Source organism: Narcine bancroftii, chromosome 14 (assembly GCF_036971445.1).
Source record: "Narcine bancroftii isolate sNarBan1 chromosome 14, sNarBan1.hap1, whole genome shotgun sequence".
NCBI classification, from domain to species: Eukaryota; Metazoa; Chordata; class Chondrichthyes; order Torpediniformes; family Narcinidae; genus Narcine; species Narcine bancroftii.
The window spans coordinates 13,267,773-13,284,681 of record NC_091482.1 but is presented as its reverse complement, the minus strand read 5'-3'; the positions used below and the strand labels follow the sequence as shown (position 1 = coordinate 13,284,681).

General features: G+C 40.2%; 1 protein-coding gene and 1 long non-coding RNA gene across 2 annotated transcripts in view; one reads left to right on the top strand and one right to left on the bottom strand.

Moving 5' to 3' along the window:
- Positions 1-16,909, bottom strand: part of ankrd13b (ankyrin repeat domain 13B) — a 234,888-nt gene that overhangs the window by 38,287 nt on the left and 179,692 nt on the right. The window contains exons 9-11 of the mRNA XM_069911666.1: positions 14,645-14,709; positions 11,958-12,088; positions 1,558-1,715 (exon numbers count right to left, since the gene is read on the bottom strand). Of these exons, the coding sequence (XP_069767767.1) occupies positions 1,558-1,715; positions 11,958-12,088; positions 14,645-14,709 (354 nt within the window). The remainder of the gene's footprint in view (positions 1-1,557; positions 1,716-11,957; positions 12,089-14,644; positions 14,710-16,909) is intronic.
- Positions 531-16,100, top strand: LOC138749798 (uncharacterized). Its single transcript, XR_011348869.1, has 4 exons — positions 531-621; positions 5,599-5,676; positions 15,554-15,606; positions 16,019-16,100. It is a non-coding gene; the product is annotated as an uncharacterized lncRNA (long non-coding RNA).

Below are 16,909 nucleotides of genomic sequence, written 5' to 3'. Positions count from 1 at the left end.
CTATGGGTAGGATTGATCTCAAGAGGTGTGTCCAGTTGGCAGTAGCCAATCATAGCACAACATTGGTTTACCACACTCATTTAAGGGGTCTTACTTTGCACATTACTTATTATTGAATATTGATTTTCTATATTGCATAGTTTGTACTTGTTTCTTTGTTTACATTTTTCTTGAGAATAGTTTATTGCACTACCAATAAGTCGAAATTCTGCCCAGACCAGGAGAAAGAATCTCAGGGTTGTATGTGGTGACGTGCATGTACTCTGACAATAAATTTGAACTTTGATGAATGAAAGACTTTGAACTTTTGAAATGGGCTGCCATTGAATCTGATGGTCATGATATGGATCACCCTGGGTGTTATTTGTTTAAAGCTAGGTCTGTGCAGCCAGTAACCATTTATACTGTTGAACTTTGCCAAATGCCAGTTTCCAAGGTGAAAGCATAAACAAGCCTGGATGGTGATGGGGGCGGGTTGAGAGAATGAAGGTTCTATTTCCTGTTGGCTGGCATTGGGAGACAGTGTGCAAAGGAAAAGCAGCTTAATTCAAGAAAACAACAAACAAAGTGAAGCCTTGGACCAATTTAGTGCTAAGATGGAATAAAAACCAAAAGAAGCAGGTCAGATCATTGTGATTTATTTATTTTTCCAATATGTGTGTGTGTGTGTGTGTGTGTGTGTGTGTGTGTGTGTGTGTGTGTGTGTGTGTGTGTGTGTGTGTGTGTGTGTGTGTGAGCGACGTGCTTAAACCTCTTCTTCATTTGGTTTGTTGATTTAGCAATAAGATATGAGATACAGGCCAAAGTTCAAAGAATTATCTGTACCTCTGAAGAACTAGACACAGGACTAGGTAATTCAAAACATTGTGGAATGGTTTTCATCATTAAATGGACAAAATTGGAAACGGTTCCATCTGAAATATTACAGTTCATAGAATATCACGTTCTGGTTTGAAATCCTGGAATGTCACTATTCCACATTCTAGTCAACTGGTGGCAGAAATGACGGCAACTTAAATATCAAACTATATCTTCAGATTACGATGGTGCAGAAAATGACAAGGACTTTAGAGGTGTTCACACATGGGAAAACACTGCAGACCTTCTTATTAATGTAGAGGATTAACAAGAGTTATGTTCACCATAGCCCTGCTGAGTTCAGATATAACTGTTCAAACGGTTGAGAGCATTGTTTTAAGAAGAGGGGAAAGAAAACTAATTAATTTCAGCTCCATTCCAATTTTGATAATGTGAATTCTTCCCAGGTTGTAAATTAAAAACATCTGCTTTTGCAATTCCCAAACCATTAGCTTAGGCTTTGCCTGTTTTGGCCCATTACCCACAAAGGCTCCATCTTAACAGCCTGATGCATTGTTTCTTCAAAGATCCCCATGAATAATTACATAGGAACTCAGCAGCCCCTGTGTGGAGAGGCAGTGCCAGGATCTTGAAAGTTGGCAATATATTCCTTTTAATTAAGTTTACTTGCTCTTCAGACACTTTATTCAGAAACAAAATGTGTGTGAAAATACAGTTTTGCCTTTTTTGCTTGCTTACCTATTTTGACAGGAAATCCTGGAGGCAGCCGAAGGGTGATAAAGTCCCTAAGTTTCGCAAAAAGTGCATTGCTTATTGCCATGAGGTCAATGATGGGGGCTACTTGCTCTGACAAGGACAATGGGTGATCCTCGCATAGCCAGAGCTTTGCTTTAAATCTTGTAAAAGAAAAGGAGAAACAGATAACAATTCAACATCATTGTTGTTCACATCCACTACTTGAAGAACGAGCCAATAGATGAATTAGGTGACAGGAAAAATACAGCAGTTTAGCTAGATGAATTATTCTTAATAAACAATCTGTTGACTGAGTGAGTCCCTTAGTTAATATCTATATTTACAAGTACTTTCCAATTATATTCTCATGTTGGGGGGGGGCGTCCATTATTCCATTAAAGTATTTGATCTGACTTAGAAATACTCAGATAAATAGTTCATTAGATATGAGTGAATTTTAGCACCTGTAGAAGCAGGTTCCAGAAGCTAGCCTCCTCTCCGTTCTCCCTCCCTCCCCTTTCCATTGGTCTTCTTTCCTCCAGCTCTCCACCCCCTTCCTTCTCCATTCACAGAGCCATCCCCCTCCCCAAGCTTTCTGGTGTGCCCTCCCTCCCTGTTACCTATTACCTCCTGCCTTTGGGACTGTGCTCCTCCCCCTGCGCTCTGCACACCCCCCCCCCCCACCACCTGTTCACATTTTGTTCATACTTTGATGAAGTGTTGGTTCTGTATCTTTATCTTTGCCCTATAAAGTGCACTGTTTGACCAGGTGGGTTTTTCCAGCATTGTGTTTTTACTGCAACCACGGTGTCTGCAGACGTTCGTGTTTTACTTCACATTCCAGATGTATTTACATAATTTAAAATATGAAGTTCAACATCACAGACATCTGGTGATGCAGGCTATAAATTTTAAACATTCACAAGGGGTTTGATGACTAGATAGTAAAATGCCGGACTCAAGCATCTTGTGACCTATTCAGTAAACTGAAAGGATGAGAAATTAAAGAAAACATATGCAAGGAGTGGCTGTAGTGTGGATTGTGGAGGGTCATGTGGCCTCTCTGTCTGGAATCTGGTAAGAAGGTGGATTGTGGACAGTCACGTGACCTCTCTGGCTAGAACCTAGTTGGAAGTCACCTCATCTGCTCACAGGTTACATGGATGGGTGTTGCATTGAAAATGTCAAATACAAGCAGTCTCTGCTCTCTCTCTCTGTTGTTTGCTGCTGCTGTTGCTTGGAGACCGTCACTGAACTCCAGGCTGCAGGCCATGGGCAGGTCCAAAGGGCCAAATGCAATGGGCCTCTCCTGACCCCAAGTCACAGGCAATGCTGGAGTCCAGGTTCATTTGATATACTTGTTAGTTGTAATTAATTTACTATTTGTTAGTGTGCTGAGCCTGCTAGAGATGGAGAAAGTTGATACTGTGTGTTTAATCCTCACGTTCCCAATCGGAAGTTGAGAATGTTTAGTCATGATTTATTCTCACCTGAAGTGTAGTATTTGTGTATTAGTCCTGTGTGAGTATGTGCTCTTTTGTGAATTTCCCTGTGTGTATAAATAAAGTTTGTTGATGACATGTGTCCAGCCTGGATTCTCTTTGAACCCATCGAACCTATTCTTGAACCAACAGTGACTTTGCTTGTTCTTTTATCAAGTAGGTAGGCAGCAAAATTGCCCTCCACTCCACACCAATATCAGACTCCTCTCTTCCACTCCACACACAGTCCTACTGAACGCCAACCCCAATCTTGGTCATGGCTTCGCGGAGAACAACGCTCTTCCTGTCTCATCATGACAGGTCCAATACCAAAGCTCAAACAAATATGAGCTCTTTCTCAGTGTTCACAGATGCAATCTTATCCATCCAATATTTCCAATGATTTTCTGTTTTTGTTTCAAATTTCCAGCATTGGTTTTTATTTTTGGATTTTCACTCACAAAAATATCACTTTTTTTTTCTTTATAGTTGCTCACAATGTTCACACAAGCCAGCTATATAACCTTGGCATCTTCCAGCTAGTTAGTTGTAGGTTTACCCTGGTCACTCCCCACCAGAAACTAAAGTTGAAATTGGAGTCTCCATTCAGTTTGGACCCTTCCAACTGTTGGGAAGACAAATTACTTCTGGATAGGTTGGGTTCACACTAAACCAAATGCCAGAAGGCATGGTACAATCACCAAAATTTGAATCTGAAGAGGAAGGAAAATCCACAATTTTTATTTAAAGTGTTCCTTGAGGCACAAAATAATGGACTTCTTTAAAGTTGACAGTAAAGGTCCATACTTAATTAGTTTTAAATTCCCAGCTCTTTCTCAAAAGATGTCTATTTCTTTCCTCAATAGCTCCATTTTACTCAAACTGAATATAGAAACTAAAAATTTAGCCACATTCCTAGGCATTTGCAAAATTATGATTACTCAAAGCTTCATGTGTGAGGCTATTGAGGTCCCCATTTGTTTTCCACAACATGGAAACCCTGGATTTCACTTTGCAATTTCCATCAACATGAGAATTTGCTCAATCTTGGTTCCTGAAGAATTAATGTTATATTTCCTCTAGTTCATAAACTCTTCTTTTTCAGCATCTCTAGTTTTACCTTTGTTTAAAACGACAATGATGGGATAATTCACTTCCAGAAGAGGTCTTCTGCCCCAATTAATATATTACCTTGAAGGTGATGATTTTAATCAGCCATATTACACAGAGCTCCAGCTGAGATCGCAAATAATCATACAATAATTGCTGAATAGCTTCCTTCCATACTATTCTGCAATTCTGTACTTGGAACACATTAGGCATTTATATTTATAAATATAAACATTCAGCATGGTAAAAGGCCCTTTTAGCCCATGAGCCTGAGCTACCCAAATGCACCTACAAACCCTTGTATGTTTTTGAATGATGGAAAGAAACTGGAGCACTGGTTTAAAAAATATTTTGAGAGGAAACCCACACAGATATGGGAAGAGCATACAAACTCTTTTCAGACTGCACGGGATTCAAAACCTGGTCCCAGTCGCTGGCACTGTACCAGCCTTGGACTAACCGCTACACTAACCATTCCGCCCTTTAGAAACATGACTGAAAAATTAAAGGTGACAAATATTTGGTGAGAACCATGTCATGCCTACAGGGAGGCACGGTTGGTGTAGCAGTTAGCGCAACGCTTCTACAGCTGCAGTGGTCAGGACCGGACCTGGGTTCGAATCCCATGTTGTCTGTAAGGAGTTTGTACGTTCTCCCTGCATCTGTGTGGGTTTTCTCTGGGGGCTTTAGTTTCCTCCTACCCTTCAAAATTTAACAGGGTGTAGGTTAAGGGGGTGTGATGTAGGCAGCATGGACTCGTAGGCCCAAATTGGCTTGTTATACAGTGTTGTGTGTCTAATTTTGTTTTAAATTAATAACTAAAAAACATAAGTATTTTACGACTTGAATAGTTTATTCATTATTGTAGATATTCCAGGGTACTTTTAATCTTTTTGATATTAGATATTATAATTCCTGAGTTCTTTATTCAATCTAGCAGTTCTATGAGCATAGATTTTTTTTCCCCTAGATGCTTGTTTTGCTAACTGCAGTTTAATAAACCTTGATGAATTGAGCGAAAAAAGCACTGCTTCACGAGACAACCAATCATTTCAGCACTGCTTCAGATGTGAGAATGATAAACTGACTTTAATTGTTGTTGAATAGCTATTTAAAAACACTGTTTCTACATAAAATATAACCGTACTTGCCAAACAGGAAGCATCCGTGTACAGCGTGGTTAAACTGCGGGGTTTTTTTTTGTTGGAATAATTAAGGAGGCATTTTCCAGGAGAACTTGTTATTTATTCTTTAAGAACTACTTAAACTATGCATCCTCCTTGTGCCAGGATTTAATGCATAATCATCTGACTTGAAGTGAAATTGCTATAAAACTGGCTAATCTGTCATGAGAGAGAGAGAGAGAGAGAGAGAGAGAGAGAGAGAGAGAGAGAGAGAGAGCAATATTGCCTTGATCGCTAATTTAATACACGTTTTGGATATTACCTTGCAGATAAGAGTGGTTACATGTGGCTATGCACTAACCCTGTGGTCCTTCAAAGTAATTGGATGTGAAGTACTTGGAGAGAAGGTACTGTATAAATCCAACTTCTGGAAGTCTTTTGAACTGCATCATAATTACTGGCAAGTGGTAAATTTCCTTTGCAATAAATAATGTGAATGCAAAAATTCAGTTTTCTCTCAATTACCCTCCTCAGGCCAACAGATTTATGTAGGACTACTGAGCGAGGAACTTCATTGTAATACTTCATTACAAATCTCATAATCTCAGTTCTTTATTGCTCAGTGCAACTATTATCTGAAATCCAAACAGGTGGGTGATGAAACTCATTAGAACCAACACAGTGGAACTCAATTTTCTCCATTAAAACAGCTAAGGTTGAAATGTCTGAAGTCAGACCATTGGCCACCCCCTCAGATAGACACTTATGAAGAGAATTTGACACGTGCACTTGTCTCACAGGACTGTTGACAGTGCCAGACTCTGAACCATATTTAGCTCACCCAGCCACCACTGTCTTTATGGAAACCAACAATTAACACCCTCCCTGCATGTAATTCTGGATATCCGCTTGCTCACAATTAAGGGCCTTGCTGCACAAAAGCTTATTGTGGATAATTGTCTTTGAAATTTGATTCAAAGTAGGTAATATTTTGACCCTTGCTTAACTATGAAATCCAAAAATCTATTATCCAAACTCCCAAAGGGAAAATGTGCCCTGAAAAACAGTAGGTCTCTTCCCCCTAAACCTCTTAGTGTTTTTGTGTAATTCACCCATAGTGTGTGGACATGACAGGTAAACCCAGCACTGGATGTCCATCCTGAATTACCCTTGAGGAAGTGGTGGTGAATCACGTTTTGAAATTCTTGCTACAGCTCTGGTGATAAAGGTTCTCCTACCAAGGTGTTAAGTGAGAAGTTCGTGGATATTGATGCAGTGAAGATGAGAGAATGGTCATTTATTTCTAAATCGGGATGGGATGTGACTTGCAGGAAGTAATGTACGTGTGAGTTTGTAATCTAACTGAAACACTGAGGTACATAGAGAAATGATGAAATACATACATCTTGTTTATTCCACATTCTCCACTCACATCACGCATGTGTTCATATTTCACACAGAATCACATCAATCTGGGATCGTACGTAGGTCCTGTCTTGAGGAAGGTGTTATTTCTTGACTGAATTCAACAGAATCTATTTTTTTGTCCACAGTCTCTACTAAAGCAGCCCCTCATAATTACAGAATCCTCACTTCCTTTTGGAAATATTTTGCAAGAAATAGATTTATATTTCTCAATTCCATCTCCAATTTTCACAAGATATCTGTTCACACTTTGACTAGCACTCCATCCTATTTCCCATTAACATCACATGTAGGTGTTAAGATACAAGCTCATCATATTGTTGAAACTTCCTCTCTCCACAGCCTCATTCATACTTTCATTTTTGTTTAACTCCTTCCCCTCCACTCTCCACAAATAATTTAGTTGAATGATGTTCAGTCATGATCTAAATCTTCTGCATATCAATAACTCAGGAATTCTGGAAAGTGGTGTTGTTATTTCGTTTACTGGAATGTTTGATCATCGATGTCTCACTGTTAAACTTGAGCATCCATGTTCTTTCAGTGTTTTTAAAAATTTTTTGCTGACCTGATTCCTGGAATGGTTATCATATGAGGAGCGTTTGACAGCTCTTGGCTTGTACTCGTTGGAGTTTAGGAAGATGAGAGGGATCTCATCGAACATTTTGAATGTTGAATGGTGTGAACAGAGTAGATGTAGAAAGGTTTTCCCATGATGGGAGAATCTAGGAAAAGAGCGCACAACTTCAGGATTGAAGGACGTCCACTTAGAATAGAAATGCTTAGAAATTTCTTCATCCAGAGGGTGGAATTTGTTTCCACTGATGGTTGTAGAGGCCAGGTCATTGGGTGTATTTATGGGTCAGAAATCAATAGGTTCTGCAGGATTGAAGGGTGTCTGCTTAGAATAGAGATGGACATGGTTAAGTGATATTATGTCTTGTTTAAGTTTAGAAAAAAAAATAGATATGCCATTAAAGAGTCAAATATTAACTTTCAAAAGATGTGGGGTCATTTATGGACTATTATTGTAACCTAAAGAATTCAGATTGTTCTGAAGCTTTGGTGCTTTGCTATCCATTTCCAAGTCGTTGTCACTCAGTTCCTATTTGTTAGCTTTTAACCTTGCTTAATGGTAGGGGTTCTGAATTATAAGTTTTTTTTAAATTTTCTTATCTTTTGAATTGTACATTCTGGAGAGAAGGCCAGGCAGTGGGTCTTAGTGGGAAAATGGACCACCTCATGATTAAATGACAGGGCAGACTCAATGGGCTAAACAGTCTATTTCTGCTCCTACATTTTACGGTCTTATCTCACTGATATGCCATTCAACACTGTGTCACATGAAGAAATAAGTGTGTGCTTAATATAATTTCATCTCATAATGTGCTCATGTAGTTATTATCCCAACTCAGGACCATCAAACTCAGGACCATTTGTTAACCCACGATGTGAAAAAATGCATCTCAGTTCTTAAGTACTTGTCAGGGTACAGAATGTAGCATATTTCACTTTGCTCTAATTTGAGTGACTATCTCTGAGTACTACCTGATTATACATCTCTATCTCACCATAAGCAATATATAATTTTTTAAGTCTTGTTGGCCATTTCCAACTCCATAAAGGTATCTGCTGACTTCGCTCTGCAACATTCAGTATGCACAACTTTGTTCCATCACAGATCATGTTCTTACTCACTGTAGGACCCCATTTGTCCGACTCATTTGTTCATTTGAAAGATTCTGATGTCTTCTTACCTATCTTTATTGCTACACAAGAAAATAATCATTGACTTTTCTTAATGTGAACATTTTTTTCTCCCACATCCCCCTGATCGCATGGTTTTCCTACACCCATCCCAAAGACAGTCAGGTTGGTGGGTTGATTGGCCTCACAAATAGCCCCTGGTATGTCAATGAGCAGTAGAATCTGGGGCGAGTTGATGGGAATATATAGGATGAGTGTAGGATAAGTGTAAGTGGACGTTTGCCGATTGACATGGTCTTAAGCTGAATGGGTCCACAATTTCAGTTCTGCAATGTTTTCAGATGCTGTAATCTGGAGCAATGAGCAAGTTACTGGAGCATTTACTCTCTCTCTTTGGCTGCTTGTGAGCCAGTTGCATTCAAATTTAGCTCAACATAAATTATTTATTTCTGCCTGAATACACACTTGCTTCTTTTGTGTTTGTGTTGCTGCGTGAACACTTCTAGCATTTGAAGATGACCTCCTTTTGGACTTGTAGCCGCTATTAGATCATCCTGTTTCCATAGAAAATACTTTGTGGTATCTTGCAACTTGAAAGATTTTCAATCATACATATGCCACACATTTACAGACAGGGTAACCTGATCTCAATGATAGAATAAACAACTCCTCATTTCAAGGACTTAAATTCGCTTTTTTTTTCTTTCATTTGCACCATCCTCTTGTCCTCCTAGACCAGTGGTTTTCAAACTTTTTCTTTCCACTTATACACCACTTTAAGTGGTGCTCTGTGATTAGTAAGGGATTGCTTCAGGTGGTATGTGGGTGGGAAGAAAAAGTTTGAAAACCACTGTTTTAATTGTACTTAATTGACTCGTTATGTGCATGGTTTCATAACTCCGAAGGAAATGGGCCAATGTCAATTTTTCTCAAGCAAAATATTTCAGTAACAATTGGGTCTAGAACAATGGTTCTCAACCTTCCCTTCTCACTCAAATGCTATAGAGCACCAATGGCATAGGGAATTACTTAAGGTGGTATATGAGTGGAAAGAAAAAGTTTGAAAAGCACTGTCCAAGACCATGCCTCCATGTGAAATCTCCTGATATAATCACAGCCTTTCCCAAGACCTTACAGTAGCCTTAGGCTTTCTACCCATGCCACCGTAATCATTTTTGAAGCCATCTCTCATCCTTTTCTTAGATCTCTCACTGCCAGCAATTCCCTGCTCAGTTCCACTTTCTACAGCCTCCCTAATTTGGGAATTGCCTCTTTCCCAAATGTTTATCACTGCTTCTGAAGTCTCTCATGGACCTATTTTCGAACCCACTCATTTTCCTCATCCACACCCATAAACCTTGCATGCATTTTGCAGCCAGCAACAATGTGACAGCACTCACTGCTGATCTCGACAAAGCATCAATATCAATCTCCAATTTCTTTTTTCCTGCCCCCCTTTCTCAGTTTTTCCAGCTCCCTATCTAGCTTCCCTTTCCTTTCATATTACAGGTATACCCCACATTATGAATCTTTCGTAAGCCGAAATGGCGTAAAGCGTGGAAATGATTGCCATCGATTTATCCTTCTGTCGATAGATCTTACAATAAAACGCATCACACTTTGCATTTAGTAAGCCTTATTTGTGGCCTTGATCACACGGCTGCAGCCTTGAGATGTGCGCACAGCCTCACACATTTTTTCATAAAGGTAAAAACCCTTTCATAAAAGCAAACACGGCTTTCTTCGTAAAAAGTGAATTTGCATAAAATGAGTGTTCTTAAAGCAGAGTATGCACCCTGTATAGAGCCTCCATTTTATAGCCCTTTGGCCTCTCCCCCATCACTTCTCAGCTTCTTTCTCTTTTACCCTTCTGCCTGCAGCCCACCCACCTCTCCACCTGCCATTCTTCACTCCTCTCCCTCACCCCATGTCTTTATACAGGCATGGACCTGTTTTACCATATTCCCGACAAAGTGCCCAGGCCCAAAACGTTGGTTACCCTTGACTTCCTATGGATGTTGCGTGACCTAAGTTTCTGCAGCACTTTTGTGCTCTGCCCAAGTCGCCTCCATCCGCTGACTTCCTCGTCTAACCACTGAGTGATCTCTGTGGCATAGATTGCAATTTTCCTCAACGTTGCTGATTGACGAATGTCAACAGCGGTGAAGACATTTGAGCCACAAATCCCACTGGATAATTTTTATAAAGAAGCTGTGGGAAGTATAATTTTCAACAGCGACAAAAGTCAGGATCAGTCTGTGCTGAGAACATCCTTTAATGGCTAAATGTTAGGGTCCATTCTTTATTTCGTTATTTTTAAAAGCTTTCTTTATTGTCAGGAACATTCTTGTTTTGAAGAGAATTGCTAAATGTCTTTTTTGTTTCATATTTCATCAAAATAATTTGAAATTAAAGCAGGATTTCTTTTTTCAGTGAAGTATAAAATATGATGCATCAAGCCAATCCATTCCCACAAAATAAACCAGAAGGTGGTTTCAAAGCAGCGATAAAGCAGAAATGTAATTAAAAACAGAGCTAATCTTTCCTGTGGGGAAAGAGCTCCTATCATTATGGAAGCACTTGTATGCCTACAAATTAGAGAAGGCAGCTAAGCAAGCATAAAGCAGGATTTTGTTGAAGTCTGTGAAAGTATGGATTGCAATTCTCCGGAGCAAATAAGAACATCCTAAATACTGAGCAACTGTGAACAACTTTTTTTTAAAAAATTGGATTTATAAATCACCTTTCTCAATAGAGAACACAACAGAGGTACAGGTCCTATGCTCATGAAGACTGTATCAAACACGATGCCCAATTATGTTTGCACATGATATATATTCCCTCTATTTCTTGCATATTCATGTGTCTATCAAGGAGACCCTTAAGTACTAATATTGTTTCTGCTTCCACCGTTACTTCTGGCAATCTGCTTTTATCATTAAATTGCAGAAAAATTCCTGTTATCCAGAATTCAAGCAACCAGCAAATAAATTGTGAAAAATGAATAGGTAAAACAAATATGAATGTTTAAAATTGACGCCCACAGTGGTCAACTTGCTAATAATGCATCACACAATCTTAAGCAACCAGAAAATTCACTTATCTTGCATCTACCAACCCCAAAGGTGCCAGATATCTGGGGTTTTGGAGGAAATATTGTACAGATTACTTTCATGTGAAATCACTTTTAATCATTAATTTTAATGATATGGCACATATCATTACTGGTTCTTGAAACCCATTCAGCCAATTCACACCCAATTAACCTACCAACTCCATCTGCTTTGGAGTGTGGGATGAAACCAGAGCACCCAGAGAAAACCCATACAGGTTATGGGGAGAACGTGCAAACTCCTTACAGACAGCACAAGAGTTTGTACTTCACTTGAATTCCTGGAGCTCTCTATTTTTTTTTACTCTCTCAGTTTTCCAAGGCAAGGGAGATATTTCTATTGTTTTTTTCCACATTGAAGGTGTGATCTAAACACGTTAACATTTTACAAGCTCAGCAAAGTTTTGAGGAAGTGCATACATGGCAAGAATTTTTTTTACTTACTTCTGTGTTTTTGTGGTGAGTTCCATGGGACGTCCAATATCGCGATTTCCTAGATCAAAGTTCAGGTTGAAGTACTCTTCTGGAGTGATGGATGTTGGATTGGTATTACTGAATGTCTGAGTAATGAAGGCCTAGATCACAAAAGGATAAATGAAATTGTGGCATTTCTAATATTGCACACAGGAGTAAAATAAAACTGAACTAAAATTTCAGAGATTTGCTGATGTGCAGTTGCGAAGTACCTGAGGCTAATGAGTAAATTGTAGGTGTGTACTGAAAAAAATAGAAGTGATGAATCAATTAACATTGCTGTGAAAATCTTGGAGTTCCATGTAAAACAACCAGATTGTGATACACAGTTACTATAGATTAATCAGCCTGAGCATCATTAGGGGAAAGACAGAACATGATTCCAAAAGTTATTGAAAGCCTTTGAAACCCTGAATCACGGGAAAAAAAGGTTTGATTTTCATGCAATCTCTCAAACCTATGGTCGTTCGTATCGTCTAATGCAAGTCAGGGTGCAGGTAGTTTATTTCTAGTTCAAGTTGCCTATTTCTGCCTGACTTCATGACTCAGTGTAAACTACTTTTAAAAACTGGTATTCAGTCATTCACAGGCATTTACATTTTTGCTGGACAATGCTGGGAGGAGAATTTTCATCTGCATCCCCTCAACTGCTCGCTGTACTTTTGGTAGATCAGTAGAAATCTAGGGTGGTACGGTTGGCGTAGCGGTTAGCACAATGCCTTTACAGCACCAGAGATTGGGACCAGTCTGGGGTTGGAATCCTGCCCTGTCTCTAAGGAGTTTGTATTTTCCGGGGTCTGGTTTCCTCTCACTAATCAAAAATGTAAGTTAATTGGGGTAAATTGGGTAGCACAGACCCTTGGGCCTGCATGTTTGGTATTCCCGTAAAAAATGTGGACAGGAGAATCCATATAGATTTTTTTATCCTATTCATTTGGCACCAACATATTCTTTCAGGATGCAATCAGTTCCTAATAAAATTTGATCCCCAACTTGAAACTGCATAACGCCACCTGATTTACATTACATTCACATTCACGCCATGTCTCCTCCCTAGAAAACTAGGTTGTCTTGTATTTTACACCTTTGCCTTAAATCAGTTTTCTTCATTGCAAAAAAAATTTTTTTCCTCTATTATGTCAAGTTTATTGTCATCTGATGGCACAAATTCAACCCGACGAAACATTGGTTCTCAATGCAAAACACGCAGACACATAGCCAGACATAGCTTTCGTACAGACAAACAATGCATATGCAGGACAAGTATTCATATATACAAATAAACATTGCTTCGTAAATATAGAGTCTCAGATGGTTAGCGTGAGCAGTTCCTTTGGTCGTTTAACATTCTCACTGCCCGTGAGAAGAAGCTGTTCCTCAGCCTGGTGGTGCTGGCTCTGATCCTCCTGTATCTCTTCCCCAATGGGAGCAGCTGAAAGATGCTGTGTGTGGGGGTGGAAGGGATAAATTAGGACTCCCTCACAGTCTTGTACGTACAGGTCTTAAAATACCATTCTATTGACAGTGAGCAGATTTTAACTCAACAGGCCAAATGGTCATGGCAAACTGAATACTGCTGACTGTGTCGAGTTTGCATGTTCTCCATAGACCCACACATGTTTCCACTGGGTGCTCTGGTTTCCTCCCACACACCAAAGTCATGCTGGTGGGGTAATTGACTGTGATTACCATTTTGTATAGATCAATGGCAAAAGAATCAGAGTGCTGTCTCTCAATATACAAGAGAAAATAAGTTACAGCGAAGTAAAAAGAGGAAATGGGCCACAGAGTGTCCTTCTGTGGGGCAGTTGGAATCCTGCAACTCCAGCAATCTGGGATCAAGATTCCTTTATTACCATGTGATAAAGACACAAAATTTGTCAACTTTTGCTTGTACACCAAGAGGCTAACACTAACCTAACCCGCTGCCCGCTTATTACCAACTAACCTAGCCCAGTGCCCCCACCAATTAGAGAAGCAGAAGAGAGTCCCTTCAGAGACTGGATTCACCTCCTGCACTCTTTCACCCTCCACAGCCTCCTGTCCATTCCAGCAGTGAACCTGAGGTCCTAGTTTTGAAGTTCTAATATGAATGGGAAGCTGCCCTTCCTGCCATCGGCACCCTCATAAATCCCAGTCATGACTGGTACGCAGTCATGGGAGACCAGCCAGTCTCCAGGAGCCCGCAAGCCTGCCTGGGTCCTTCAGCCACAGGGCCCCTCTCTGATCTGCTGCCGTGGTCACTTTCTCAGCAGGATGTGGCCTCCCACTCTGGTGCCCTGCACTGGTCCGCTGATCCCCCAGATGCTGCCACCCTCTTGGTCCTGACCGTGTACAATTTGCATATCCACATAGGTTTCCTCCGGGATCACAATTTTATCCCAAAGATTTGTGGATTTGTAGGTTAATTGGGCCTAGTTTGTAGGTGCATGCTAAAACCTGGGGCAGTAAAGGGGGTGGGGAGCGGGGAGGAGAATGAACTGAGCCAAGTATAGAGCCGAGTTTGATGGTTGATGCAGACGTTGTGGGCTGAAGGAGTTTTTCTATGTAGTGTGGCTCTGGGACTTTAATGATAAAAGAGAGCGAAAAAGTGCCGGGTCCATAAAATATAATAAGCACTCCAAATAAAGTAAAATAATAAAGTTTGTAATACGCACCCCATTGTGTGGTCCAACATGTTGCTCTGCAATGCCCAGGAATGACTGGAGAGGAGTTTTACTTCCTGTAAAAGAGGAGTAGTGCCCTTCAGTGCTGTGTTAAATCTATGGCAGCTTATCATGACTAATACCTGAATTCAGCATTGCAAGTTTGCTGAGTTCGAAAGACATTGATTTAACTCCTCATTTCAGATGCAATTCCTCTGAGGACATTTGCTACTTATAAAAGCAAGTATGAAAGTAATCAGAGGGGAATTGTTTCCATCCAATTGGGAATGGTGCAGTCGTCAAAAAATACATTCTGTTTCCTTCAACTTTACGTGGCTTGTTAATTAAAGTAGCATTGACAAACGAGAATGATGTCAAGCCTTGCTCTTTTTATTTTTTTTAATTTCCCACCCAGTATTGTGAATGGTATGTTACCAACTTCAACTGTCCATAGTTCAAAAGTGCAATGTCCTCACCTGCATCGGAAGGTAACACCGGTTACCATACAGCGTATCTTTGTTAAGCTTCAACTTCGGCCTAATAGATTTAACATGAATTTATGGCAATTTATGTTGTTTATGGAATTATAACTGTCAAAGTGTGTCACTTTCACATCTTTCAGGAACAGTGTCAAGTTTTAAAATGTCTCCTTGGAGTCAGTTTATAGTTGAACATTTGTTTAGCTTGAGTATGTTGAACTGAGAAATCATACCATCTGGCTAGATATGGGAGCAAGGGAATTACTACCATCTGGGGAATTACAGCCACTGTAACCACAGTAGTACTATATCTACATGTACCGAACATGCAAGGTAAGGACCAGGGTTTTGCTAAACCTGCTACGCATAATATTTTAGGATTGAAATTGTAAATTTAGAATGACTTGCAATCCTTAATAAATTTTAGCAACATCTCTCACAGGGATTCAGAACCAGCTGAAGATGGATCCGAGGACAAGGAGTAATTAGACCAGGGTGAGCAGATGTAACGTCACCCTCATTGTAAAATCATGCATTCTTCCTTTAGTGTTACATATAGGTGGCATTTAACTGTGCTAAATAGACTTGTTGCTACTTGAGCAGCAGTGAAATATAAATGGCTGCAGCAGAGGGGCGTCTTTGCAGTAAAGCCTGATGAATACAAACATGAGAGCCACATTGCACCATGCTGGGTTGGTGGGTATAATTACATAGCAAGGTTATGTAAGCATTTTCCATAACAAATGTTGACACAAAATAGTGACTAGAAAAGTAACAACAGGACATAGGCAGGAAATGCATGCAGACATAATATTTTTAGAATTATAGAGTAACATTTACGGATATGGCAGGGTGGATCAGAAATCCAATGCTGCAGTATTCATTTCTATTTTTTTTTCATTAATAGGGGGAGCGTGTGCCCTGCTTAGAAGAAAATGCCACTTTGTACTGCCTGTGAATGATAGTTTTCATCAATATTACATAACCACGGATGAGAGGGGGGGGTGGGGGGTGGCTTGGGAGGAGGGGGGGGAGAAAAAGTCACTGTATAAGTGTGAAAAAGAAATAGTGTATATCATGGCTAATGTGATTTATGGTGTGAAAAATAAAAAATTTTTAAAAAAATTACATAACCACAAGATCTAAAAGCAATCTGCTGAAGGAACTCAGCGGGTCAAGCAACTTCAGCGAGAGAAAAAGAATGATCAATGTCACGAGACAAAGCCCTTAATCAGGACCTAGAGTTGCAGCAGCAGATTGTGTTTAACTTCTGATTCCAGCATCTGCAGTTTCCTGTGTGTCACTCACCATGGCGTTCGTGAGTAACTCATGACCATTGTTAACATCCAGCTCAGCACATTAACAAAATGCAGTAGCATAATGGTTAATGGACTCTAAAGGTTGTCATAGCCGAAGGTGGTAGTGGATGGTGGGTGGAGGGGTGCGGGGTTGAGTTCCCACTGCTACACAAATGCTCTTCATGGCGGGCATCTCAACAACCTCTGACAACCAAGTCCAACTCCTGGCCTTCACGTGTGGCATAGTTCTTATGCCCGGCGAAGCTGTTCACACTGACAGGAGAGGGGGCAAGGGTGGGTCACTGGCGCCTTGAAACCAATTGCTCCGGGCAAATGAGACTCATTAACCACGGATGGTAATTCACCTAGGAGGTAAAACTCTGATTTCAAACCTCTGCTGCCTTGTGGCTATACCCGCTCAAGGGAAAGGCTTTGGGAGTGAACCTTGAGGAAAACTCCAGAGTCGGAGTCCTCACGGCTGGTGTACCCAGCACCGTCAC